At 33.7% G+C, this 26372-nt stretch overlaps 6 protein-coding genes and 1 pseudogene across 12 annotated transcripts in view; 4 read left to right on the top strand and 3 right to left on the bottom strand.

Moving 5' to 3' along the window:
* Positions 1-1584, top strand: part of LOC120119544 (probable disease resistance protein At1g15890) — a 7117-nt gene extending 5533 nt beyond the window's left edge. For both annotated transcript variants that reach the window (XM_039139357.1, XM_039139358.1), the window contains one exon: positions 147-1584. In XM_039139357.1, coding sequence (XP_038995288.1) covers positions 174-782 — 609 coding nt within the window. In that variant the 5' untranslated portion in view covers positions 147-173 and the 3' untranslated portion in view covers positions 783-1584. The remainder of the gene's footprint in view (positions 1-146) is intronic.
* Positions 1516-21002, bottom strand: LOC120119546 (signal recognition particle 19 kDa protein-like). 4 transcript variants are annotated; one of them, XM_039139363.1, is made up of 5 exons: positions 20882-21002; positions 20152-20338; positions 19179-19278; positions 18741-18906; positions 1516-1530 (listed from the first exon to the last, which is right to left on the bottom strand). In XM_039139363.1, the coding sequence occupies exons 2-4, from the start codon at positions 20326-20328 to the stop codon at positions 18773-18775; spliced, it is 411 nt and encodes a 136-aa protein (XP_038995294.1). In that variant the 5' UTR covers positions 20329-20338; positions 20882-21002; the 3' UTR covers positions 1516-1530; positions 18741-18772. The 4 variants fall into 4 exon arrangements, with proteins under 4 accessions (XP_038995294.1, XP_038995295.1, XP_038995293.1 ...); XM_039139364.1 differs by lacking the exon at positions 1516-1530 and having other exon boundaries at positions 18579-18906; positions 20872-21002; XM_039139362.1 differs by lacking the exon at positions 1516-1530 and having other exon boundaries at positions 18579-18906.
* Positions 2847-3642, top strand: LOC120120007 (annotated as a pseudogene).
* On the top strand, positions 4328-7158 carry LOC120119543 (putative hydrolase C777.06c). Its single transcript, XM_039139356.1, has 6 exons — positions 4328-4558; positions 4777-4889; positions 5532-5675; positions 5756-5861; positions 6326-6384; positions 6912-7158. The coding sequence occupies exons 1-6, from the start codon at positions 4381-4383 to the stop codon at positions 6984-6986; spliced, it is 675 nt and encodes a 224-aa protein (XP_038995287.1). The 5' UTR covers positions 4328-4380; the 3' UTR covers positions 6987-7158.
* LOC120120006 (protein PHLOEM PROTEIN 2-LIKE A1-like) lies at positions 7078-8020 on the bottom strand. The gene is made up of 3 exons (XM_039139771.1): positions 7964-8020; positions 7425-7543; positions 7078-7255 (listed from the first exon to the last, which is right to left on the bottom strand). The coding sequence occupies exons 1-3, from the start codon at positions 8018-8020 to the stop codon at positions 7078-7080; spliced, it is 354 nt and encodes a 117-aa protein (XP_038995702.1).
* LOC120120005 (GDSL esterase/lipase At4g16230-like) lies at positions 10205-11951 on the top strand. The gene is made up of 5 exons (XM_039139770.1): positions 10205-10442; positions 10668-10797; positions 11034-11253; positions 11561-11642; positions 11728-11951. The coding sequence occupies exons 1-5, from the start codon at positions 10205-10207 to the stop codon at positions 11949-11951; spliced, it is 894 nt and encodes a 297-aa protein (XP_038995701.1).
* On the bottom strand, positions 12442-26372 carry LOC120119545 (ras-related protein RABF2a-like). Of its 3 annotated transcripts, none has more exons than XM_039139359.1 (8): positions 26352-26372; positions 14637-14737; positions 14171-14248; positions 13912-14079; positions 13595-13643; positions 13366-13439; positions 12836-12929; positions 12442-12736 (listed from the first exon to the last, which is right to left on the bottom strand). In XM_039139359.1, the coding sequence occupies exons 2-8, from the start codon at positions 14673-14675 to the stop codon at positions 12642-12644; spliced, it is 597 nt and encodes a 198-aa protein (XP_038995290.1). In that variant the 5' UTR covers positions 14676-14737; positions 26352-26372; the 3' UTR covers positions 12442-12641. The 3 variants fall into 3 exon arrangements, with proteins under 3 accessions (XP_038995290.1, XP_038995292.1, XP_038995291.1); XM_039139361.1 differs by lacking the exon at positions 26352-26372 and adding an exon at positions 14770-14826; XM_039139360.1 differs by lacking the exon at positions 26352-26372 and adding an exon at positions 14774-14812 and having other exon boundaries at positions 14637-14741.

The raw sequence follows: 26372 nt of genomic DNA, 5'->3' as shown, positions 1-26372 counted from the left end.
CATTGAAGCAAGTAAAGTAAAATTATGCTATGGCAAGAATTTATCTGAGATTTGGAAATAGACTGGTAACCTCACACAAACAAGTTTCTATGGAGTAAATGGCTGGACTTGTTATGGCTAGAAATTTGACCGAAGAAGGAGACAAGGGTAGACGAGCAGCAATCTAGTCGGAAATGCTGAAGAAAATTGGCAAGTATGTTCTAATCCTAGATGATGTATGGGACAAATTCTCTTTAGAGGAAGTTGGGATCCCTGAGTCGAATAGCAGCAGCGGATGCAAGTTGGTGTTGACATCTCGTTCAAAGCAAGTATATAACTGTATGGGTTGTAGGGATATACCAGTGGTACCCCTGTCAGAAGAAGAGGCATTGTTACTATTCTTGAATAAAGTTGGACCAAATATGGTGCAAAATCAAACTTTAATGCCAACGTTGAGGCTTGTTGTCAATGAATGTGATGGTTTGCCTCTTACAATTGTTGTAGTAGCTGGTACGTTGAGAGGAGAAGGTGACCCTCGTGTTTGGAAAACTGCACTCAAGGAATTGAAAGACCGAATAGGGGTGGTGGAAGGAGTAGAAGCTAAAGTGATTAAGCGCTTGAAATTTAGTTTTGATTATTTAAAAGATGAGAAAGTGAAATGTTGCTTCTTGTACTGTGCATTATATCCTGAAGATTTTGAAATTGAAGAAGATAAGCTGATCGAAAGTTGGATTGACGAAGGATTTATAGATGAAATGGATACAAGACAAGGGCCATGCAATTTTGAAAAAGTTGGAAGATAACTGATTGTTGGAAAAAGTTATGTATGAAGACGATCAGCCTTGTGTGAAGATGCATGATGCAGTGAGAGATGGCATTGTACATCACAAGCATGGTTCCTCGATATATGATACAAGCAGGCATGCAACTAAAAAAGTTACCAAAAGAGAAGAATGGAGGACGGATATCGAGAAAGTATCGCTTATGAAAAACTCCATATCAGAGATTCAGGAAGATACGTGGCCTCGAAATTGTCAGCTGCTCACAACCTTGTTACTGCAAAAGAATCCTATAAAGAAGATCCCAAGTGCTTTCTTTGCAAACATGCTTCATCTGAATGTTCTTAATTTGTCATATACGGGTATCGACTCTTTATCCGAATCCATCTAAGAGTTAAAGAATCTCACAACATTGTTGCTTCATGACTGTTACAGATTAAGACATCTGCCTTGTCTTTCAAAGCTTCAAGTATTGAAGAAGTTGGATCGATCTTTATTGCAACAAAATTGAGAAAATTCCGGAAGGCATGGATATGTTGGTAGATCTAAGGTATCTTGATCTTAGAGTGTCCTCTTTGAAAGATATGCCCAGGGGACATTTACCAAAACTCTCTCACCTTCGACGCTTGAGGTTTGATTTGATAATGAAAAAACAAGCTTGAAGGCAGAGGAGGTAGTGTCACTGGAGAAGTTGGAATGCTTTGAAGGATGGTTCCAAGACATCGATGAATTGAATAAGTTTGTCTCTTCCATGCAGCAGTCCAAGAAAAATCTCATCAAGTACATACTGCAAGTGGGCACATCTTATTAGCGATGATTTATTAAAAAGGATAAAAGTGTAATAATCGGTAAATATAAGTTTAGTAAAGCTAAGTTAATGCTCCCATATGATGTTCAACATTTGGAGATTCTAGGGTTTGTAGAATTGCGCGCTGCCAAGAGATAGAGTGTGTTTTTCCTCTTCTTGCACTCAACCATTTCAAAGCCTTGAAAGGTTATCTCTTTCTTATCTGCCAATGTTGAGTGAAGTTATCAAAGTTGAAAGATTTGAATCATCAATATTTACTTCATCTGCCACATTTTCTCATATTGAAGTTATTAATTTACGAAGCTGCTCAAGTATGAAGACAATACTCCCGCATTGGCTACTTCCCAACCTCCAAAACCTGGAAGAAATCAAGGTAAAAGAATGTGATCAACTAATGGAAATATTGGCAGCTCCAACATCGAAAGATGGAGAGAAAGGAAGTGATGCATTAATCAAATACAGTCTTAGAGCATCTGCAATAAAAATGGAGCATTGGTTTGTGATTCTCTCCAGCTAATCCTTGTTGGTGATTGCTCTAAGCTGAAAAGAATTCCACCATTTGTTCCACTTGTTGGCAATGGGCAGCCATATGCATATGTTCCACCTTCTCTGAAGATCAGAACAAGAACAAAATGGTGGGAATCGTTGGAGTGGGATGATCCAAACTTTTAAAATGTTCTTCAACCCCATTTTGTCGATTGGTAATGGCAATGTTCAAGAAAAAGTAAGCTATTTTTCTCTTCTAATTCTCATTTCTCTATTTCAATTCAAATTCAGGCTCAATTGTAGAAAGATATTAAGTGCTTAGTTGAAAAAAAAAACAGAAGATTGATCTATAATTAGAACAAAAGGAACAGATAAGTTATGTTTTGATTTAAGACATTTGAATTCTAAATTTAGGACATCAGGATGTTAGCTTAATAGAGTTCGAATATGAAAATTTTGTTACATCTAACTTTAGTTGAAAAAATCGAATAAACAAATTAGGACATAAACCGCACAAAGATTTTGTTAATTATCTTTTGGTCTAAATTTAGTACTACAGCCAAAAGTTTCCTCAGTTGAAAGCTATTATTGAGCATGTCTTCGTCAACTCTGCCAATATCAATACCGTAAGTTCGAATTTGCAGCCCAATGCTACTTACAATCAAACCGGTGAACAGAATTTGATGTTTCCAAATGTTGTAGCATTGATTTGGAGAATACAGGCACTTGAATACGGTGAATGGGGAAGCACAAGATGTTGAACTAAAGTCAGTAACGGCATATATATTTGTGCAATGCGAAGCATGTTGATGAAAAGACTCGAGAAATGCAGACTTTTTTTTGATAGAGCTCCTAATGCCTTTAAAACTCTTTTCATTAAGGGTCCAAGTGTTGAGTTGCCTCTCCCAACATCAAGCCTAGTTGGTGAGAAAGCGGTGGCAATGTTTGATGCAGAAGGAGGTGAGCATTGTTGGGGTGTGTGGATGGGCGGCGTTGGTAAAACCACCATCATGAAGCATGTTAACAATGACCTTTTGAAAGAAAGTCGATTTGATAAAGTTAATTTGGGTGACTATATCAAAGGAGTTCTATCATATAAAGTTACAAGATGATATTGTAAATGCACTGGGTTCAAAGGAAAACTTGGTCGAAGAAGGAAATATGGATAGACGAGCAGCTATCTTGTCAGAAATGCTAAAGAAAACTGGAAAGTATGTTCTAATCCTAGATGATGTGTGGGACATATTCTGTTTAGAGGAAGTTGGGATCCCAGAGCCAAGTAGTAGCAATGGATGCAAGATGGTATTGACGACCCGTTCGAAGCAAGTCTGTAACCGTAGGAGTTGTAGAGACATACCAGTGGCACCTCTCTAAGAAGAAGAAGCATTGATGCTATTCTTGAATAAAGTTGGAGCTAACATAGGGCAAAGTCAAACTTTAATGCCAACTTTGAGGCTCGTTGTCAATGAATGTGATTGTTTGCCACTTACAATTGTTGTGGTAGTTGGTACGCTCAACGGAGAAGATGACCCTCATATTTGGAAAACTGCACTCAATGAATTGAACAGGCGAACAGGGATGGTGGAATGAGTGGAAGCTGAAGTGATTGGACGTTTGAAACTTAGTTTCGATCCCTTAAAAAGATGAGAAAATGAAATGTTGTTTCCTGTATTATGTATTATATCACGAAGATTATAAAATTAAGAAAGATGAGCTAATCAAATGCTGGATTGACGAGGGATACATGGATGAAATGGATACAAGAAAAGAAATGGTAGACAAGGGCCATGACTTTTTTATTCAATTTTAAAAATAATATTTTGATTGTTTTATTTAATTATATAAAAATTAAAAAATAAATAAATTTAAATTTAGTTAGTGTTTAAGTTAACTCGTGATATACTGATATCAAACTCGATTAAAATTGTAATTAGTAGTATAAATATAATAATATTCATTATAATTTAAAATAAATTTTTAATAATTTTAAATTCTATTAAAATTTGAGTTGATTTATGATACCAAATTCAATTAAGACTTTAGCTATCAATATAATTAATAATAATATAATAATAATTTTATAATCCAAAAACATAACAGTAATAATAATTTAGTATTTTGTTTCTTTAATAAAGATATCCTATCTGTCGTTCGATTTTACATTTACCACGTGGCAATAGTACAAGAACCACAGCATTAACAACAATTCGCGGGCATTAGCATCCCTATAAATGCCCTCTTACCTCTCGTAATATTCCCTCCTCGTCCCCGTTACGCCAAAAATTTCTTCTTTTTTCTTTTCCCTCTCTGAAACTAAAAAAAAATTATATGGAGACTCAAAAACGCCTCCAGAATGGGAACAATGTTGACGGAGATGGATCGGCCTTAATCTTCCTCGGAACCGGCTGCTCCAGCGCCGTCCCCAACGCAATGTGCCTCCTACGGCCATCTGATCCTCCTTGTCATGTTTGCTCTCAATCCCTCCAGATCGCAACCCTAATTTCAGGTTTACTTCCATTCCCCCTTCTTTTTATTAAATTTATGTATGTGTGATTATTATTTGGCATTCCGTGGTGGTGGAATTTGTTAACTTTTCCAATCTTTTTTGTGCCTAAGATATGTTTCTCGGTTTAGTTTCATAAAAGATGTTAGTTTCAACCCCACCCCCCATTTGTTTTGATTTCAACGCCTTTTTCCCCAGGTGTAATACATCTTTTCTTATAGATTTTTGTTCGACCAATGGTATGCATAATTATATTTTAATCGATGTTGGGAAGACATTTAAGGAGCAAGTTCTTCGATGGTTTACGTTCCACAAGATTCCTCGGATCGATTCGGTAAGCTAAATTTCATTTTTCCCCACATTTATTGTTTTTGGTTTATTTTTGTACTAAATTATTTGGAAAATGGTTAGGATTTGAATTTGGTTTTATCTGTTCTGTTGTTTTATATGATATATAGCAAGCTAGTTGTATGTATGTAATTGCTTTATGTTTTTTACCAATATAATATTTTCTGTTTATGAACGGAATTCCAAGCTAGTACTCATTTCTGCATGAATGCAGATTGTTTTGACTCATGAACATGCTGATGCAGTTCTTGGTTTGGATGATGTACGTGTTGTGCAACCTCATAGTCCTACAAACGATATTGATCCCACCGAGATTCACCTAACTCAATAAGCCATGGATAGATAATACTATGCTCTCTTTTTTATTTCACGGGGTCATTGTTTGTAGCCTACAGATTGTTTGTTATGCTTATATAGCATCAAGATATATGTCCTTTGACATGTTTTTTGTAATGTGAGAGGTTAATGCAATAAAATGCTTTAAGTAACTTATTCAAAAGTTTGGTTTTGGATGTTAGAATTGAAGCTTATTTCCCTAGTAAGCTATCAATAGCAGAAAAGGATTTGCTTTGGTTTATGATATCTCTAGCAACCTTGAATAATGTTTACTTTGGTTGTCCCTAAACAGCATTGCCACAAAATTTCCTTGGTTCAGAAGAAACTTAGAGACGGTCAAGAAGTACGGAGGGTGGCACAGCTTGACTGGAAGATAATTGAGGAGAGCTGTGACAAGTCATTTGTTGCTTCAGGACTAGAATTTGTTCCTTTGCCAGTTAGTGTGCTTTCTTAATATAATATACTGTATCTACCTTAAAATTTATGCCCAAGTGCTTAATCAGACTTTTGATCCAGATGATGCATGGAGAAGATTATATCTGTTTGGGTTTTCTTTTTGGTGAAAATTTTAAATTGGCTTATATTTCTGATGTCTCACGTTTTCCTTCAAACACAGAGTATGGCGGGTGTTGCTTTTGCTCCTTTTTTTGTTTGTGCACGTGCATTTACACCTTTATACATATTTCATTCTTCTTGATGTTAAATTTGGGGAGGAGACTTCTATTTTCTACACGCTATCTTTAGTAGCTTGTCAATGTTAGACTTGTAGGAATGTATGCGTTGGATTTTCCTCAATGACTTAACAATTGAATGATCCTTCAAGTATTGTTTTAATATTTTCTGCCCCGAATGGCTCACAAACAGGATACTTCTTTGTGGCTTTACTCAAATTGCAAAATATAAAATGCTTAGGGATCATTGCTTTATGCACTTATTCTGATCCATTGATGCCTAGTGTGCCTTGGTGAAAAGAAAGCACGTGTTTTCTCACTTCTAAGCTTTTGGTGTTCTAAGTATTTTCTATATGCATTTACTCTGATCTGTTCATGTCATGAATTGTGTTTGATTGGAATATTATGTTTACAGTTATTTCCAAAAATGGTGGTGGACAATTGGATTTTTTGATATTGGATTGTTTATACAAGGTACGTTATTGTTGAATATTTCTTCATTGTTGTAGTTAGTGAATCGTCTAGGAACTTAAGGAAATTGAATGACAGAGTTTGATCCATGCTGATTCTTCCATAACATATCTGCTTATATGCTAGTGCTGCTCTACCTTAGTGATTGTTTATATGTCGAATGGTCTAGTTGAGATTTGCTTTTGGGTTACAAATTGTGACATATTGAATTGTAAGACTTGAAAAAGCTTACATGGGGAAAGGTTACTTTAATCTAATATCTATTTCTGTACTCAATTTTCAGCAACTTAAAAACTACTATTATAGAGGTTTAATGAACATTTATGTACCTTAACCTAATCCTTGAAGATAATATGGTTTATGTAGTTTTCTCTTTAATGATGATGGTTAAGATCTTTATTCCAGTTCACTCCAATGCATTTGAGGTGTAAATTTCCGTGCTTTGTCTGTTCATCACTGATTTATGATTGTCGTATTATTTATCGAGTATCTTCTCTGAACTAACATGCCTTATGTTTTCTACATAACAGAAAGGATCCCATAACGTCCACTTATGCTTACCCCAGGTTTATTCTAAATTTTCCAATAATTCATCTTCGAATTAATATTTTAATTGTCACAAACCAATCATATCCCACTCTCGCTTGTTTTATTTTAATGGTCATCAATGTCTCCTTGCGTTCGATTTTTTGCCCATTAGGAAGAGAGAAGCCTGAAATTCACTGGCACTTCCCATCCATATGCTTCGTCTCTCAACATGACAATGAAGACAACTTGGTACATTGTCCCTGGTGAGAGCTTTGATACATGGAATTTTCCGACCAATTCTAGCCAGCAAACTTGTACAAGCTCAGCAACTTCAGTGACAACATCACTGCAATAAATTAACAAAGGTTAATGTTTATTGGGTTCGTGGTTAGTGTTCGGAGTCGGGTATGTTTAGTTATTGGTTTAATTGCACGAGATGTCCCCAAACTACGAATATATCAAGTACGGATAATTCACGAAAAATGAAATTTCGAAATACGAGTGGATCGATCGACCTGGCCGATTCTGTTTGATGCGACCAGTGCCAGAAACGATTGTCTTCAGCCCAAGTGATGGAGAGATCTCTCGCAAACAACATGAGGCAGTTTTTGTTGTTCTTATCAACCCAGTACTTCTGCAACAATAATGGATGCCATCAAAATATCGAACTCAGAAAACGGTTACGAATATCATTAGTTCGCTTGAATGGTTGGTTTAAATTATTAAATTTTATATAAGAAAATATTAGAACCCGTTTTTCCGACATTGATTTTTGTGTGATGGACCACAGGACCAGAATCGTTAACGGTATTAACTATTTCTACGGGCTAACGGCATTATAAAAGTCGAGAAACCTAATGATTTTAATTTAAAATATAGGCTAAATCTTGAATTCGACCATATAAGAGTGACCCAAACCATACTTGTAAAAGTAGAGGCGGGCAGCAAACTTTGCTAATTTAAAGTACAGAGACTAAACCGTAAACTCGATCATTGTTGAGGGACCATACCCATAATTTGACTTAACATCTTTTAACATGAATGAAGTACTTACCTTTCTCTTCTGGTTCAAGAAAACCCCGGAATGAAGCTGAGGGAGCACCTTATCCATGCTGGACATACCGACAGACGAGTCGGCATCTTTCAAGATGGCTTCGTAGTTATACGGAAGTTGTATTTTCTCGGTTTTCTTGGATGTTCGGATCAATAACAAGCTTAGGGTTGGCTGTTTTCTCCGTTAACGGCCGAACTGGGACATTATTTTCCTGATTCTTCGGCTCGACGCTATTGTTTTCGAGTTTCGGTTCCAAGTCTTGTGACTGTGAAGCTCCCATCTTTAATCAGTGTAATGTATTTATAGTATGTGCATTCCTACACAGGATAATTGGAACTCGGGCGTAAGTGTATTAGTGCATATAAAATATATAAAAGTTTAAGTTCAAGTTCAAGTTTTATATGTATTTAAGGGATTTTTATATAACTTATTATATGATTAAATTTTAATTTAATTTATTTTATTTATAATTTCAAGATACGAATGTATAACGCTACGATTAAACAAGTTACGTGAGGAATTGAAAGTAAGAGGGTCTTCTATTCTTTATAAAGGCATCAATGCATTGAAATATATATATATATATATATATTCCTTATGCAACTTTAAAGGAGATTACCAGCATCTTACGGCTGCTTCATGATAACGCAAGAAAAAAAAAGGATCGGATGCTTTTGTCGACGGTTTTGCTTTTTATATTTTTTCGCACGAATTACAATAGAAATAAAAACGAAACTCGAGCTCGAATACCGTTGAGTTTGTTTTGAAAAGTTTAAAATTGATTTCGATTCAATTCATAAATTCGTGAATTCAAATTTGACAAGTTTGACTTGAACTTGTAATAAAAAACTGAAGTTCGACTCAAAATCTCACGAGCTTAAAATTTTCAAGCTCGACTCGAAATCAAAAATTGAAGTTTGACTTGAGCTTCAAAAAATTTGAACTTTTGACGTTCTCAAACTTGGCTCTATTGAAGCTAAAACTCAAACTTCGAGCTGTTTGTGAGCTTTCCGAGTCAGGTATCATGAAACTCTTTTTGACTCGTTAAGAACTCGAGTCGAATCCATTCAATTCAAGTGTCGATTGAACTTTGACCGAGTCAAACTTGAGTAACTCAAATATGTCTCGTCTCATTTTAAACCCTAATTACGGGTGTGACTCATTTATTGATATTAATGATACGAGTAGAAAATATTTTCGTTGAATCAGATAAAATTATAAAGACAATTTTTTCTTGTAAAATATATTTAATTTGTTGCATTAAAAAAATGGAACCCGTTAATTGAGCTCGAATAATCTCATGTCTGTCTGTTAGTCTAAGTACTAAGTGCCTTTAATTATGTATATGCTATGAAATACATGATTTAGTCTTGAATTATATATATGTATTTATTTTTAATATATTAACTTTCATTAACTTATGTTGATATTTAAGTAATCATTTTTGTCGTAAAGAAAAACCAGTCATTAAAAACACAATACATTCTTATTGAATGTTGATAAAATGTTAGGGTAAAACAAGATGCAAACGAACGAAACAATATAAATATAAATATAATTTAAGAATCAAATTATAAATAATTTTTTAAAAATTAGGCTCAATTTGTGAAATGTGGATATAGGTTGGGCTATCGGGACCAACTTTAAATTAAATATAATATAAAAATTAAAGCTTATTAAAATAATATTTTTATTTTAAGGTAACCACTTTATTATTTCAACTACCTTCCGTCGATAATAGTGGAAAAGGCGCCGGTAGAAAGTTTATCGCTGCACTAAAGACTGCTTGGAAAGTTGGGCGCAGATCTAAGAGCCGAAATGCGAAGAAGATAAATTGAATAATCTATAGCTTATATGGACCATTTTCTAACTCATATCTGCAAAATTCAATACCTTATTCGTAGAACGATACTTCATTAATTTGGATGAAATCGAATAATTATCTTTAAAAAAGTAGCATTAATACATCTTGATAAATTTTATCTTCTGATTTCAAAGAAGATTTCAGACTTCGAAATAAATTCAAAATCATCTCTTAAGCATTGTTTATTGTCTCAACTTGCGAAGAAGTACGTGAGGTGTCGTACGTTTGTGAAGTCGAAACGTCTTCGAAAGGCGAACCGGAGGCCATTAAATGGGGGAGATGGGTACAACTTGAGCTTAGCATCACTATTTAAACCATTGAAATAACTTCAATTGATCATTAAAACCAAAACCCACCTCTGGAAACCATCAACCCAAATGGGCACCATTACGAACAAGTTTATCATTATGTGTTCGATACTGTTTCGGATTTCAGCCATCGGTTTTGCCCAAAATACTACTGCCTTTTTCATCTTCGGAGACTCACTGGTCGAAGTCGGAAACAACTATTATATCGACACGTTGGCAAAACCGAGCTTTCCGAATGGCATTGACTTTCCGAGAGGCACTCCATCCGGACGATTCACCAATTCCCGAATAATTACAGACATTATAGGCAAGTTTCTTTGAATTCTTATATAACTATCCAACCGTAATATCGGGATAATGTGTCGTTATGTTATTTTATGACTGATATTTGTTGCACTTGTTATGCAACTCGTTTCTCGGAGATAATATGTTTATCCAGATCGTCTAAATATCAAGTAAACCTTTGAGTTTGGACGGATAACTCGACTCTCGTGCTTCGTTAATTTCGTTGATTTTTAATTTGTTTGAACAGGGGAAGAATTGGGGTTTCAGGATTACACTCCTCCTTTCTTGGCACCTAATACTACCGGAGATACGATTTTGAAGGGAGTTAACTATGCCTCCTCTGGAGCTGGAATTTTACAAGCCCCCGGATCACTCTTCGTACGATTAGTCGGAGTTATTTGTCGATGCTTAATCCGATCAAATCTGATTTGACCATAAAGTTGATAACTTAAAAATCAATCCAACCCGAGTCTAAATTAACTTGAGTTCAAAATGATATGAATTTGAAGTGAAAACTCGAAATGATCTTAAATGTAATGAGTAAGCTTGAAAGCTCGAGACCTGGATCCAAATAACATGAACTCGAAATTGACCCGAATTCGTATATGTTGCGGGGTGAACGAATTTGGATGGATAAACAAGTGGATTACTTTGCCAAGACTAGGCAAGACATCATATCAAGAATTGGTGCATCAGCGGCTCAAGCATTGCTCAGAAATTCACTCTATTTTCTTGCAATTGGGTCCAATGATATCTTATTCGGAGAATATGCAACTCTTGATAAGAACGGTTTTACAGATGAAGTAGTTTCCAGTTTCAAATCCCAAATCACAGTAAAATCTTCTCTCTCAGATAACGATTTTTAATTCCTGTTAAGTTTCACCATACAGGTCAAAATGTTGCCTCGGTTTAACAACAGAGTAAACATCCTGATCTCTTCAAGTGAAAACCTGTGAGGGTTTCTCTTTACAAGCCCTCACTAACTTTCACTCAACAAAAGAAAGAGTAAACATCCTGATCTTTTCAAGTGAAACCAGTGAGGGCCTCTCTTTACAAACCCTCACTAACTTTCACTCAACAAAAGAAAAAGACGTAAACACTATCTGATTTCTAACGATCTTTGATCTATGTAAATTGCAGACTTTACAACATGGATCAGTATTCGTTTATATCGATGGTTATGCAGTAACGGATGATATCATTAACAATTCTAGATCATATGGTGAGACTCATCAATGAGCGTTTGGAAATGTTTAATAAACTTCAAATTTTGATTTTTTTTTTTATGGCTTGGGTTCCTGTTTCAGGATTTGAGAACATAGACTATGCCTGTTGCGAAGTGATAGGGAGACATGGCGGTCTGATTCCATGCACAGAGATGTCTCGAGTTTGTTCTGACCGGAAAAAGTATATTTTTTGGGATCCATTCCATCCAACGGAATCAGCAATTTTAATTGCAGCAAAGTATATGCTGGATGGAGGTCCTGAGTATGTTTCACCCATCAATATCCGTCAACTTGCTAATTCCTGATGGCGTTTTATAGTTTGATCACCATCGGTGTATAAAATAAGCCTATATATTTCATCATTCAAATAAATTTTAAAAAAATGAAAGAAATAATCGAGCATCTTTTAGTGTGCATTCGAACATCTTAGAAATGGCCAGGAAAACAGACCAGGTCGGAATTGCCAGTAAACCGGTGATTGTGGTATTTCTTGTTGGCACCAGTAGAACAGGGACAGAGCGGGGATGAAATTTCAGGAGTGGTAACTAAGAGTACCTAAAAAGCAATGACCCCAAAAAAAATGAAGAACCAAAGCTTAACTTACCTAGTTTCAAAACTAGGTGAACCTAACAAATAACAATAAATTGTACCCAAGTAGCTGAGGAGAGTGGTTAACTAATTCGACCTTCAACTTATGTATAGTATTTAGGTACTATTTTCATATCACCACTTTTCGTGCATCATGCATAATCACACATTGTACCATATTAGTAGTTATTCCTCGTTCAGGCCTGGTTGTCGAAATTCACATTCGGGCACATTATGATAATTATACATCAACATTGACATAAGTCATGACACAAAGAAAACCAATCTCCAGCACAACTAACAGATTGCTGTTATCAAACGAATATCGATCATATATATTAAGGAAAGATACAGCTTTCGGTTGCAGAAAACCTTACATGAGCTACTTCAAAGATACATACCTTTGTCTATGAGCAACACGAAGCTGTCCATTCTGCAGGTCTATCTGTGAGAACCATTCCAGCAGGGTTTTGTGCTGGCTGCACTCGAGGTAATCTTTTAGCTGTTGGGGGAGGGAGGGGGAATTAGTCGACTGCTGACTCATTGAACGGATAATGCTTTTTGAGGGGGAACATAAAACGAAACAACAAATTAAACTTACCTATTTCATAGAAAATGTCGTTGACATTGGATGCAGTCTTTGCAGAAGTTTCCATGAAGAAAAGGCCATTCTCTTGGGCGTAAGTGCTTGCTTCCTGAATCATCGAGGAGAATAAGAAGTGAAATGGACGTTTGCATGTACGTCGATGTTAAATTGAAATCACACCATGAATCTATTCGACCCTTTATCATCTCAAAGAGAAAAAGATAGTTTGAAATGTCAAAAATCCAAAATTACACTAATCATAGCAGTCGTTCTACCTAACAATGCTAGGGATTACTGATTACTAATAATGATATAATGTGTTACATTTAAAAATTAAAGTGGTACTTTAAGGTTTAAGAGTATGATACAGATTACGTATGAGTCCATCATGGTTTATGTTCAGATTTTCTTTCCAAGTTTTCCTAGCAATTTAAGGGTCTTCGTAGAGTTGTACTCCATAACCATAACCATATCAGGATAGGTATCGGAAACAGGTAGTTCAAGAAATATGAAGAGTTAGAGAAATATAGAAAATAATAACTTGCCTCCGATGCCACCTTCCTTTCATCGAGTAAATCAGCTTTGTTCCCAGCAAGAGCTGTTACCATATTAGGATTGCCTTCGAAGGAAAAGGAAAAGGATTTCAACATCAAAATCAGAAATCAATTACTCGGGAACGTAAATAAAAAATTTGTAAGTATAAAATAGGAACGATAAACTTGATACATAATCAAGAAGAATGTCAACCAAGGAGTAGAAAAAGAAAACGGCTACCTTGTGATTGAAGTTCCTGGACCCATTTTTTGGCTCTCTCAAATGACGCCTGCAAAATAAGAGCACTATTACCATTCTTTCAGATACTAAATATCATCGTGTTGATGCATCAACCAGACAAACCCTAGTCGAACATAGTGTTGCAGCCGCATTGTTGAAGTTAGATTCAAAGAAAGCTATTGAAGTTAACCAAGTATGACCTTAAATTACAAGCTATGGAAGTTTTAATTCCTTCATCTCCCAAGAGCAGTAGGCATTTTCGCATTGATATAACCGAATCACAGAGAGAAGACACGGGTTAAATATCATGAACTTACTTGATTCGTTGTATCGTAAACAATGATCGCAGCTGCAGCTCCCCTGTAATACATTGGTGCCAAGCTATGGTACCTCTCTTGGCCGGCGGTATCCCAAATCTCGAACTTTACAGTAGCATCATTCACCGCCACTGTCTGGGAGAAAAAAGCTGCTCCTATGGTCGACTCCTACATATTATAAATCAATATCAAACCATATATTCCCAACTCAAAAATCGAATCAATAATGTTCTAACTCAGAGAATACAACCGCACCAACCTGAAACTCAACGAATTGCCCTTTAACAAAGCGCAAAACAAGACTCGACTTTCCGGCTCCGACATCCCCAAGTAGAACCTGAAGAACAAAACACATATTAACAACTGATACATGCAACAAACACCAGTTCAAAGATCAAACATGGAATTTGATTGGCTCTAAAATCAACCACCAAAATCAAAAGAACATTTTTGCAAAACTAAGCAAAAAACATATAATAATTCGCATAAAAATCAAATATGAAGCACAATCCATCAAGACCCATATCATAATTCAGCATTTAAAGCCGATCCAAAGAACAAAATTCAATATAAACCATAAATAATTCACACAAAAAGCAAACATGAAGCACAATAAATCAAGACCCAGCTCATAATTCAGCATCCAAACCGACACAAAGCGCATAAAAATCAAGTAATTCATAAAAAGCGAGGGTTTAAAAGATCGTGACAGATAGAAAACGAACTAATTTAGCATTGATGTTCTTGTTTCCAGTGGTGGCCATGGGATCTTCTTGTCGATCAGATTTGTGTTTGCCAAATCAAAACAGATCGAAAATAAATAAAAATTATGCAGTCAAGCCAAAATGAAACTGAGAACTGTGGATTGGATTGTTGAAGAAGAAAACAATGAGGGAGATTTATTAAAGAGGAATGTGAAAATGCCAAAGGGTCAAAACAAAAACCAAAGTTTCTTCACGAAAACTTTAAAGCAAAGGACACCAATTTTGATGTTTTATTTTCTTCTATGGAATTCTTTTGCGTTTTCTTCTGGTTTAATAATCAAAATGGTCCCTCAATTAAACTTATTTATTTTCTACTTAAATATCTAAGTTTTAACAATATTTTTAAAACTGGACCGGACATTGAACATGTGAAGGTATTAGTTCACTGGTTCAACCGTGGTTGAACCGGATTTTATATAAAATATTTTTTTTTAATTTTACATAATATTCAAAACAATATTAATATATATGTAACACTTTTTTTTAAGTTTACAATATTAAAAGGTATAAAAATATCATAAGTCATAACATATATAAATTAAAAAATCATAAAATCAAGTGAAACAAAATGATTCAAATTAACTACAACATAATATTTAAGGTAAAATATATTAAATAATAAATATAATTATATAACTATAATCAAAAAATAAAATTAGGGCTTAAAAAATCATAGCAAATGATATCATTTGGTTTAATTTCTTTTTTTAAAAAAAAGCAATCTCACATGGTTAAGAAACATAGAATAGCATCCAAAACTTTAAAGAGTAAAAATATAAGAACAAAACAATCACACATGGCTAAGAAACATAGAAGAGCATCACAATTTACTTCTATAAATAATAGAGGTAATTTGACATTCAAAATCATGGAGTCTTTTGGTGAGCACAGAGCGAACTATTATTTCGCTTCAATTAAGCTAAAATTTTAGGCTTCAATCGAACTTTTAAATTTTTTTTGAGTTCGAGCCTTTTTGAGTTCAAGTTTTAATATTATATTTCGAGTTCAAGTTGAACTTGATAAATTTTAGCTCGTGAGTTTTTGAGTCGAGTTTAGCTCACTTTTAAAGTTTTCGAGTTCGAGTCGAGCTCAACAATACTCGAATTTGACTTGGCTCGTTGAACAAACGACGTCGTTTGGTTTAATTTTTTTTTTAAGAAAAAAAGTGAACCGGCGGTTCAAACCGATTTTGCCAGTTTTTAGTCGATTCACCCCGATTTTACCAGTTTTCAGCTAGTTCATTGCCAGACCAGTTTTGTGAGGTAACCGGACCGGACATGCCACCAATTCACGGTTCAACCGATTGAACCGGCCGATCCAATCCGGTTTTGATAACCATGGTTTTAACTCAATATATAATCTCTAGTCCAACTACGAGAGACACCTATAGATGGGTTGAGAGGTGATGCGATGGCCCTTAAAATTTTTAAATTTTATATAATTTAATAAATTTTAATGTTTTTTAATAATATAATTTCAATGAATATAAGTTCACTTCTAAAAATTTATAATTTATTTTCTGATATAAAATATTACGCCCATCTCTTTAACCCATGGAGAGCTTACGGGCAACCAGTCGGCATTGGATCATCACAATTATCTTTTTTGCATGAAGTTCATTTATTATTAATTAAAAATGATTTATTAAATTTTCACGTGATCTTAATTTTACAAGAGAAAACTATAAGATCTTGACATTCATCAGTTAAGCTGTAGCAAGTAGTAACCAATCTTATTATCAATTTGAACTTGCAAATAATATTTTAAAATAGAGTATCAAATTATGTTAAATTAAAATAAAGAAATTAAATATCAACTTTTACCATAATAAAAGGACTAAAACAATAGTTACACCATATAAGTCCTTTAACTCGTCATCATGCACCTTTTCCCATGTTGGAAAAAGGATACGGTAAACTATACTATAGACCACTTAACTATAAACTCTTTTTATTTTGAGTATTATTTTTACATTTTTACCAATCATGTAACCCAATTATTTAAATGTATTCAATTAAGCCACTTTTCATTAACAATTAACGGAAATGATGACGTGACAGTTAATAAAATTTGTATAACTACACATTTTAGGTAGAGAAGCTAAGCAAGGAATGCCACTGTGCCAAACCTTCAATTGTGACTAGATTTACATAACTTTGTATAAAATCCGTTAATACTGCCAAAAAATTTATTTTTTTTTTATATTTTTAGACGAAATTTAATATTTTTCATGATTTTAATTTTTAATTTTTGTTAAATAAACGTGTATAAAATGTAAAAATTTTCTTTTAAATATTATCATTTAATATAATTTTATGATAAATTGATATGTATTTTATATAAAGAAAAAATATTAAAAGTTAAAATCATGAAAAAATATTAAATTTTGTCTAAAAATATAAAAAAATTAATTTTATTTTATTTTTGTATTAATTTGAGATTAAAGTCCATGAATAAGTCCCTAATCAATAGTTGACTTAGGTTTAAGTACATAAGTAAGTAGTTTTCTTTCTTTATTTTCTTTTAAATATTATCGTTTAAATATTATCATTTAATATAATTTTATGATAAATTGATATGTATTTTATATAAAGAAAAAATATTAAAAGTTAAAATCATTAAATTATAATCATGAAAAAATATTAAATTTTGTCTAAAAATATAAAAAAAATTAATTTTATTTTTTTTGTATTAATTTGAGATTAAAGTCCATGAATAAGTCCCTAATCAAATAGTTTACTTAGGTTTAAGTCCATAAGTAAGTAGTTTTCTTTCTTTCTTTTTTTTTTGGCAGTAGCTAAAATATATTTTATATAAGATTATATAAATCCAATCGCAATTGAAGGCTTGACTCAGTGGCATTGCTTGCTTAGCTTCCCGCCTAGCTAGTTGGACACAAGATTGATTTCCCCTCTCTCATTTCTTAGGAAATTGTTTTTCCTTTAACCAGATAGTGACATGTGTCGTCATATGATTAGATGATTAAATTTATTAAATTAAATTAAATTAGTATTAAATTGATATAATATATAAAAATTGAGGATCAAATATGTAATTATATTAATTTATTAACTGCTAAATCGTCACTTCCTTTAACTGCAAGTGACTTAATTGAATGTATTTAAATAGTGAAGTGACCCGCCTGGAAAAAATTTAAAAATGATCGTTAAAATGAAAAGAGGTCATAGTTAAACAGTCTCCGGTATAGTTTACCCCAAAGGATATTACTTCACCCACCTAATTCGTTCCCTGTTTGCGTTAAAGAATCATTGTTTAGTTAAATTTAAATATTTTTAAAGAAAATCAATAAATAGTATTTCGAAATTATTAGTTGTTTTACCAACTTGACCAATAAACTTGATGTTAAAAAGATTTTTTTTTTCAATACCAAAACTAGCATAAAAAATTTATTCCTATAAATGATAAATTTAATGAAATTTATGACTAGCTTCGTTTTTAAACATGAGTTTGGTTAGTTATAATTAACATATACTCATGTATTCGTTTTTTTTCTTAATTTTTTTTAAAAAAATTAATATTTTTAATTATTTACATAAAGTAAAAAATAATAATTTTATTCCAGTATAAATACACATTAAAAATTAAAGTTTTAGCTAACATTTTCATTAAAAAACAATTTGATTTTTTTTTAAAAAAAGTTGATGGCATTTCAACAACCCATTAAGTTGTGGCATGTGACAATATATCACGTCATTACATGTTAAAATTGTTAAATTCAAATATCAAATTAGACCAAAAAATATCAAACGAAAGACACATTCCGGAACAAATTGTAATTTTTCAAAAAAAAAGAAGCATAGGTACCAATACCATATTAGAAAAAAGTAACAAATTCGGGTACCAAATCATTTAATTAACCCTTAGTTTAACAAGCCTACGCCATGGGAGGTGCATTAGATAAACCAAAACCTGAAGTTCAATAATGTTCAAGCGTTCAATAATTAACCTATCAAGAATCTACGGAATTCGTCTGTAAACATATACTCCGAAGCTCACTTAGATGTTTAGCTCAATGGAAAAACTTAAAATGTTCCACGGGAAAACCATGACCTTCTGTTGTCTCGGGAGTAACAAAGCTATCGCTTTTTTCTTCCACCCTTCCCGGACTTGGAAGATCCGGAAGTACTCGATGTTGATGGAGCTTCCTGCTTCTTAGTCCTCCCCGGATGTTTAGGTACCAACTCCGCAACTTGGAGCATCAGCTGTTTCCCTGCAACCACACAAATTATGGAACTGTAACGCATAATTCACTCCAGCGCTATTCTTGTTTTTCTTCTCATTTAATTAATGAAAAATGAGACACATGCAACACTTCTCCCTTCATAATCTAATTTCGCAAAGTCAAAGATCGAAAGTGTTTTCACACTATCAAATAACTCGCATGTTTCTACAGAAAATATGTCGCTTTTGCATCAAAGAGTTCCATTATTTATTCTCAAGCTCAAAACTGGCAGTCGAAGTATGTTAAAAGACTACACTTACTTGAAGGAATGGATGGAATGCTTAAAGTCCCATCCTCCTTTTTCAATTGAACCCTCACTCTCCCTCTTTGCATGAAATCGCGAGGATATGCCTTGTCAATCTGTACAAATCAACTTTAACTCAGTTGTATAACAAATATAAAGAACTAGTTTGTTCAAACAGCAGGTAGAGTAAAAATTCGACAAATCATTCAACAAGTGTGAGATGAATTGGTTATTCGGCATTTTCGTTCAAAAGCCCCAGGTTACAAGATGTTCGGCAAATGATTTTAGCATCCTTGTCATAGGATGCCAAAATCACTTGGCTAATAAATAGCTCTAAAGGTAGCAAGCTGCTGAGGTTTGAGGAGCAACCTTCTTTTCAGGTAAATCGGTGGCAGGGGAAACAAAGTTTACAAAAGGCACGGACAATAAAAGTGAGTACTAATCATATGACTAAAGATAGGTTTCGGAAACAGTGCACATGCAGGGGGAGAAATCAACAATGGATAAGGTAGAACACTGTATGTGTAGACCCAGCACTCTTGGATAGACCCTTGAATGATGAACGGAGCAGTGCAGGCAAAACCCAAAAACCATACTTGTGGCATTCAGAGACCATAAGAGTTTTACATCCTCAAAGGAGGCAATATACAATGGTGGTGACAACCTCGGTTAATTTTGATTCACCCGAGGAAATAGTAACTGTTAGAACAAATTGATGATAGAAAGTCTTAAATGTCCATTTATGGGTAGATTCACGGGAAGGTACAGAAGGAAGCAATGATAGAAAGCAACAAGAGTAAGACAGATCTTCATTTATTTCTATTGTTACAGAAGGAAAAAATACATATAATTGTTGCTATCCGCAATGGATTTCAACCATTGCTAATGGAATTATTTAGCAAGTTACTTGAAACCTCGGGTTCTAATCAGGAAAAAGTTAATATTAGATTCGGTTCCACAATGGCATCACAAGTCATACAAGAACAAACCTCGATGGCATTTGGTACTTTGAGATGGTTGCAGCAATCAGCAATTTCAACACATGTGGGATTTTCACATGCTTTAGCCAAGCTGATTCTCCGTCCCTCGGCTACCGTTTTCTTCGAATTTATATAAACAGGATAGAAAACCACCCATTTCTTTATGTTGGGGACTTCTCCATTCATCTTCTCTTATCTGAAACCAACAACATATCATAGAATTCAGCAAAAAAAAAATTGCATACAAAATATTTCAGAACCGATATTATTATTCAATGAATCTTAATATACGTGTTAATGCCAGAAAAATGCAAATAAAACATTTATTAAGAAAATGCTCGAAACCATACACAGATGAAAGTAAACAAAGAATTCTAAATCTACACAAGGAAAACAGCAGTGGTAGAGGTAGATAACCCTAAAAATACAATCCCAAAAACCCTATATATATTACGTAAAACCTACACAAACAAGCAATGTTTTAACATTAAAAATAAGATTGCAGTCAAGTAGCTGATCAATTACTAGAAAAATCACACTGAAAACAATCAAAATTTGAAGGAAAAAAGAGGAAATTTGAATAATGGAAAAAACATAACCCAAAATAAAATTCATTTTTAGGGTAAAAATTGTTTTCTTCTCCATTAAATTAATTGATCCAAAATCAAAACTAATAACCCATTTTTCATCGAAATCAGTGACGATGTGACTGAAACTTTTCTTTAAAACCTAGAGTTACCGATTCCGGTGACTGTTGATCGGCTGTATAGTCGGGTCTGGCTTCGAAATCTTGGGTTGCTCAAATCTTTAAGCCTCCAACTAAATGCGCAAGCGTTTTGTAAACGAGAGCGAGCGTTTAGGCTTCGTGATTTCTTTTTCTTTTCTTCTAGTTTGAGAATTAAATACCATTTAATGGGCCTGGGCTGAGCTGTTTTAGTAATTACGGAGAGGCTCATTCGATATGCACTATTTTTTATTTCAGGTTTATCATTATTTGTAAAATATTATTTATCTTATATATACATAAATATAATTTTAATTATGTACATATAAATATATTTATATAAAAATATAAAATTTAAATTATTAATTAATTTTAGTTACTGAATTAAATTTCTATTTTTTATATTTAAATAATTATAATTAAAAATAGTTAAGATAAAATAAAGTAAAATTTTATTTAAAACAATAAAATTTTTATTTAAAAATTGTAATATGAGATGATACACGTAAATCGAAATCGGTGATGATTAAAATAGGCCAGGTAGTAAGGAATCTGATGTCTTTAAAATAAAATTTTTATTTCATGTCTTACTAATGAAATAAATAGACGTGAGAAGAAATTTGTTTCTATTAAGGGTTTGTACTCCGAAAATTTATTACGATACGTTTAATATGTAAATAAAATTGAAAGAAAATAAAAGATATATGATAGATACAAAAACTCTAAAATCCTAGCGCTTGATGCACTCTCACAAATGTAATTTTACTGCCAACTTTATTTAATTCTTCTCTTTTATTCATAATTACTCTTTTAAATTTTCACGTATAATTATATATTTTTATTTACACTCGTATTTGTTTATTTATTTATTTATTATTATTATCTCGGTTAATCTTAATTTTGTAAATAAGTATATATGAAGTTTGATTTTAATTAATTCACGAGTATAGTATCATAATTAATGACATACTATTTATATTTATTCATCCTTTAAACAAATAAATATTTTACTTGAAAAATGCATTTAATAAAAAATAATCAATAAAATAAAAAAAGTTTGTGATATTATTATTTTTAATACATTCGATCTTTACTGGCCCGACTCTCTCCTTTTAATTCATTCGATAAAATAAAAGTCGTAACATCAAATAATGTCATGTCATGTCATCATTTAATTTTAGACAAAGTGAATACTCATAAATGATGAATCTAGTGATGTGTAAGCCAAAAACATAATATTTTCCTTGGATGATTTTCTCTAGTTCAGAGAAAATGTCGGATTACGATTAGGTTTTTGGTCAATCTGATTTGGCCAATATGACTTGAAAATTATACGTACCATTCAATATGAAATCTGATCCAGCTAAAATTTTAGAGTTAAAATATGTATAAATCTGGTATAGAAGATTTAGAGTTCACAATATAACCAACAATCACTTAACACGGTCACATGAACATAATTAATTCGAATTAAAATTCATGTATGATCCGACACAAAGTTCATTATATACCAAAAAATCACTAATCGCAGTCGCAGAAACCATGGATCGAACTTAATGTTCGAATCCTCACAGTCCAGATATAATATGATCAAAATCATGTACAAAACATACCAAATTACGATTTGTTTCTTGTTCACATGAGTGCTTATGCCCTCCCCCTCTCTAAACTAGACTTTCAGCGAGCTTCATATTGAACAACTGTAGTAAACACAATGTTTTCACATTAACTGTTGGAATAATGAAAAATAGCGAATCAATGCTCTATAAAGAGCACACGGAAGGTTTGCGATAAGAGCGTTCATTTTTTATGACAACCAATGCCGATACTTGATATTATCCTGGTAGCTGATAACAGTAGCAGAACACAAAGAATAAAGCAAAGAAGAACGAGAATTTTCTCATTTACAATTCCGGTTGCTTCACCCAATCTCAAAATTCAAAATAAAGCATAGTTGTAAAAGTTTTCATGAACTTGTCAAGGCTGCATATTCGAGATGGAAAAGAAAACCGGCGAACATGAAATGAACCTCTTAAGCTAAAAGCAAAAACCTTTATAACAGCTACAGGTCCAAAATTAGTAGAGTCATACCAAAATTAGAATAAAAACAAGGCACACCTAGGCGCACACCTTGACAAATAAAGATATTTCTCAATTCGTTGGTCGTTGATTTTCATTTGAATGTGATTGTTACATATCCTAAAATAAGTTTCAAATGAGTCTATTCCTTTAAAAAAAAAAGAAGGTAGCATTCAGTTGAACTCTATCTGACACCTTGTTTTTTCTCCAAGTAAATTTTGATACTGCTTATTGGTCTATTATGTTCCTGGTACTGAAAATACTTATAGAACATTTACTAAATGCATTTGATAGTTGTTAGTGATTGGAACTATTGCTGGAATTATTCATCCGTTGCAAATGGCAGAATTTGGGTTATGTGGAGGAAATGATTGAGTTTTTCTGTTGTACAGGTTGATGACCAGTCTGTCACTATTCAGGGTAATTTAGGTGGGAAAAGTTTGTTCATAATTGTTGTGTATGGGAATAATAGTGGAATGATTAGAAGAGGTCTCTAGTAGTAGTTGAAAACTATTGACTCTTTAGTAGGTAATTCTGCTTGGTTGATTGGAGGTGATTTTAACATCACTGCTGATGTTAATGAAAACTCTAATTCTGAGGATATGCATGTTTCTTCTGAAATGGAAGATATAAAAGGGTTGCATGAGAGATCTGGGATTGATGGACCATCCTTTTTTTGGTCCTACTTTCACTTGGTCAAACAAGCAAAAAGTGGGACATTTAGCTAGGAAACTTGACAGGGTGCTTATAAATGACATTTGGTGTGATGTTTTTCCAGTGTCTCATGTAGAATTCTAAGTCCCGAGGGTCTCTGACCATTGTTTGGCTGCATTCTAGCACTCTAGGGAGAGCATTACTTCGAAGTCTAAACCTTTTAAATTTTTTAACTTTAGGTGGAGCACCTTGATTTTAAGGAAATTGTTAGAAGCTCTTGGGTGAAACATGTACAAGGTGATCCCATGTACATCTTGTTCTGCAAGTTAAAGAGGTTGAAACCTTTATTGAGATAATTGAACATGAAGCATTACTATAATATTTCAGGGAAAGTGGCTGATAAAAGAGAGCAGTTAGGAAAGCAGTAGATGGAGAATTTGACTAGCCCTAGTCTGGGGGGTTTGGCTAATGAAAGGAATTTTCAGGTTGAGCTGGCTAAGTTGGAGAAGGCTGAGAGGCTGTTTTATCAATAGAAGGCAAAGGTGGACTGGCTTCTTGATGGTGACTTATGCACTAAGTTCTTTCACTCCTAAGTTACAGTAAAAAGAAAAAGGAATCTTATTAGAGTTCTGATGGATGAGTAGGGTAATAAATTGGAGACTTTTAAGGCCATATCATCTGAAATGGTTGATTTCTTCATTAAGCAAATTGACGTTATTGATATGAATGTGCAAGGGTGTGGAATTAAGGTTATTCGAAGTCTTTTAGGCTATAGTTTGTCTGCTGGTGGTAAAGAGGAATTGGAAAGGAATGTCACTAAGAAAGAAATAAAATATGTTGTTTTTGGCCAAGGGAAGGATAAGGCCCCTAAGCCAGATGACTTTACTGCTAGTTTCTTTTAATCAATTTGGGATATTGTTGGGAGGATCTGTGTAAGGCTGTGGAGTATTTTTTTTTTTGCAACTTCTGAGATGTTTTCTGTTTTCAATGCAACTACTGCTGCTTTAGTCCCTAAATTCCGTAACTTTTGTATGATTAAGGATTACAAACTCGTATCTTGTTGTTATGTGGTTTACAAAGTGATTGCCAAAATTCTGGTAGTTAGATTGGCCAAATATTTTCCTAGTATGATATCCTCAAACCAATATGTTTTTTTGAAGGAAAAGAAAATAGAGGATAACACTCTTCTTTCTCAAGAATTAGTGAAGGGTTATGGTAAAAGTTTTATCTCTCCTAAATGCTTTATTAAATTTGATTTGCAAAAAAACATTTGACTCCTTGAATTGAGAGTTTTTACTTGTTGTTTTGGAAAGGTTGTGGTTGGCTGTTAAGTTCATAAGCTGGATTGAGGCTTGTGTTACTGACTCAAGTTTTTCAATTGCTTTAAATGGTAGTCTAGTAGAATTTTTCAAAGGTAAAAGAGGGGTTAGACAAGGGGATCCTCTGTCCCCTTACCTATTTGTTTTGGCAATGGAAGTTTTGACAAGGCTGCTGGATGCTGCTGTTGAAGGGAGGATTTTTAGGTATCATCATAAATGCAGCATAATAAAGTTAACACATATGTGCTTTGCAGATGATGTGTTGATATTTTGTAAGGGACCTCTTAATTCCATTTTGGGAGTTAGAAGTGTTCTTGAGGAATACTATAAGCTTTCTGGTTTAAAATTAAATGCCTGCAAAATTAAAATTTTTATTGCTGGAATGGTTGATGCTGAAGAGGCTCTGGTGCAGGAGGTCAATGGGTTTAGATTAGGAAAGTTGTATGTTATATACTTTAGGGTTCTTCTAGTAATTAGGAGGTTAACTGAGAGTGTGTGTGTTGGCCTGGTAGATAAAATTAGTGCTAAGTAGGCTCTTGGTCTAGTAAGAATATGAGTTATGCATGAAGACTTCAACAGGTCAAGGTTGTGATGTTCAACATGGCTAACTATTGGTTTATACAATTGTTTCTGCCTACTGCAGTAGTTAAAAGAATTGAGCAATTATGTGCTAGATTTTTTTTGGAAAGGGGAAGATGTGTCTTCTGGAGGGGCTAAAGTAAATTGGGGAAGTATCTGCACTCTTAAGTCTAAAGGAGCTAGGAATAAAGAGGTTAAAGTGCTGGAACAGAGCTTGTCTGCTATTGTTGGAGAAGAATCTTCTTGCTGAGGAGGGTTCACTTTAGGTGACTTGTGTTAGGACTTGTGCCTTCAAAGGTGCTGACTTTTGGCATGTTGAAAGTAAGCCTTGGTTTAGATGATGTTTGAGGAAAATTTTAAGGATGAGGGATGAGATTAATCCCTTGTTTTCTGATGTTGTTGATTGGGCTAAGGTGAATGCCAGATGGATCTGAAATGAAATAAGGGATAAGAGGGTGAAAGAGTGTTGGCATAGGCTTATTTGGTTTCCTATGCATGTCCCTAAGTACTCCCTTGTTGCTTGGATGATGATCCTTAGTAGATTACCTACTGCTGACAGATTGATAAGGATGGGATGGTAGATAACAAATGTAGGAATTATGGAATGAGGACTGAGACTAGGAGCCACATGTTTTTTGAGTTCTCCTTCTCTAAGGTCATTTAGGAAGCTACTTTGTCCTTGTGCAGAGTTAATAGAGTTGTGGGTAGCTGGCTAGAGGAAATAAACTAAGTTATCGCTCAACTTAAGGGTAAGTTCCTTGTGGTTTTCATCCTAAAAATTACTTGGCATGCCTGTTTATACTATATTTGGGAAGAGATGAATTATACACAATTTAAGAAGGTGTATATAAATATTGAGGATATTGTGGATTGTA

The sequence above is a fragment of the Hibiscus syriacus genome, unplaced genomic scaffold (assembly GCF_006381635.1).
Source record: "Hibiscus syriacus cultivar Baekdansim isolate YM2019G1 unplaced genomic scaffold, ASM638163v2 tig00110332_pilon, whole genome shotgun sequence".
NCBI lineage: Eukaryota > Viridiplantae > Streptophyta > Magnoliopsida > Malvales > Malvaceae > Hibiscus > Hibiscus syriacus.
This window is presented reverse-complemented; position numbering and strand designations above follow the sequence as displayed.

Coding starts and splice junctions, on each gene's coding strand:
- LOC120119543 (XM_039139356.1), top strand. CDS start 4,381: ATGGAGACTCAAAAACGCCTCCAGAATGGGAACAATGTTGACGGAGAT. Junction 4,559..4,776: donor GATCGCAACCCTAATTTCAG/GTTTACTTCCAT, acceptor CTTTTCTTATAG/ATTTTTGTTCGACCAATGGT. Junction 6,385..6,911: donor TATTGGATTGTTTATACAAG/GTACGTTATTGT, acceptor TCTACATAACAG/AAAGGATCCCATAACGTCCA.
- LOC120120006 (XM_039139771.1), bottom strand. CDS start 8,020: ATGGATAAGGTGCTCCCTCAGCTTCATTCCGGGGTTTTCTTGAACCAG. Junction 7,544..7,963: donor TCTTGAACCAGAAGAGAAAG/GTAAGTACTTCA, acceptor TTATTGTTGCAG/AAGTACTGGGTTGATAAGAA. Junction 7,256..7,424: donor CATCAAACAGAATCGGCCAG/GTCGATCGATCC, acceptor AATTTATTGCAG/TGATGTTGTCACTGAAGTTG.
- LOC120120005 (XM_039139770.1), top strand. CDS start 10,205: ATGGGCACCATTACGAACAAGTTTATCATTATGTGTTCGATACTGTTT. Junction 10,443..10,667: donor AATAATTACAGACATTATAG/GCAAGTTTCTTT, acceptor TTGTTTGAACAG/GGGAAGAATTGGGGTTTCAG. Junction 11,254..11,560: donor GTTTCAAATCCCAAATCACA/GTAAAATCTTCT, acceptor TGTAAATTGCAG/ACTTTACAACATGGATCAGT.
- LOC120119545 (XM_039139359.1), bottom strand. CDS start 14,675: ATGGCCACCACTGGAAACAAGAACATCAATGCTAAATTA. Junction 14,249..14,636: donor AGAACATCAATGCTAAATTA/GTTCGTTTTCTA, acceptor TTTGTTCTTCAG/GTTCTACTTGGGGATGTCGG. Junction 13,440..13,594: donor CCAGGAACTTCAATCACAAG/GTAGCCGTTTTC, acceptor TTTCCTTCGAAG/GCAATCCTAATATGGTAACA.
- LOC120119546 (XM_039139363.1), bottom strand. CDS start 20,328: ATGAATGGAGAAGTCCCCAACATAAAGAAATGGGTGGTTTTCTATCCT. Junction 19,279..20,151: donor AAGTACCAAATGCCATCGAG/GTTTGTTCTTGT, acceptor TGATTTGTACAG/ATTGACAAGGCATATCCTCG. Junction 18,907..19,178: donor CATTCCATCCATTCCTTCAA/GTAAGTGTAGTC, acceptor GTGTGGTTGCAG/GGAAACAGCTGATGCTCCAA.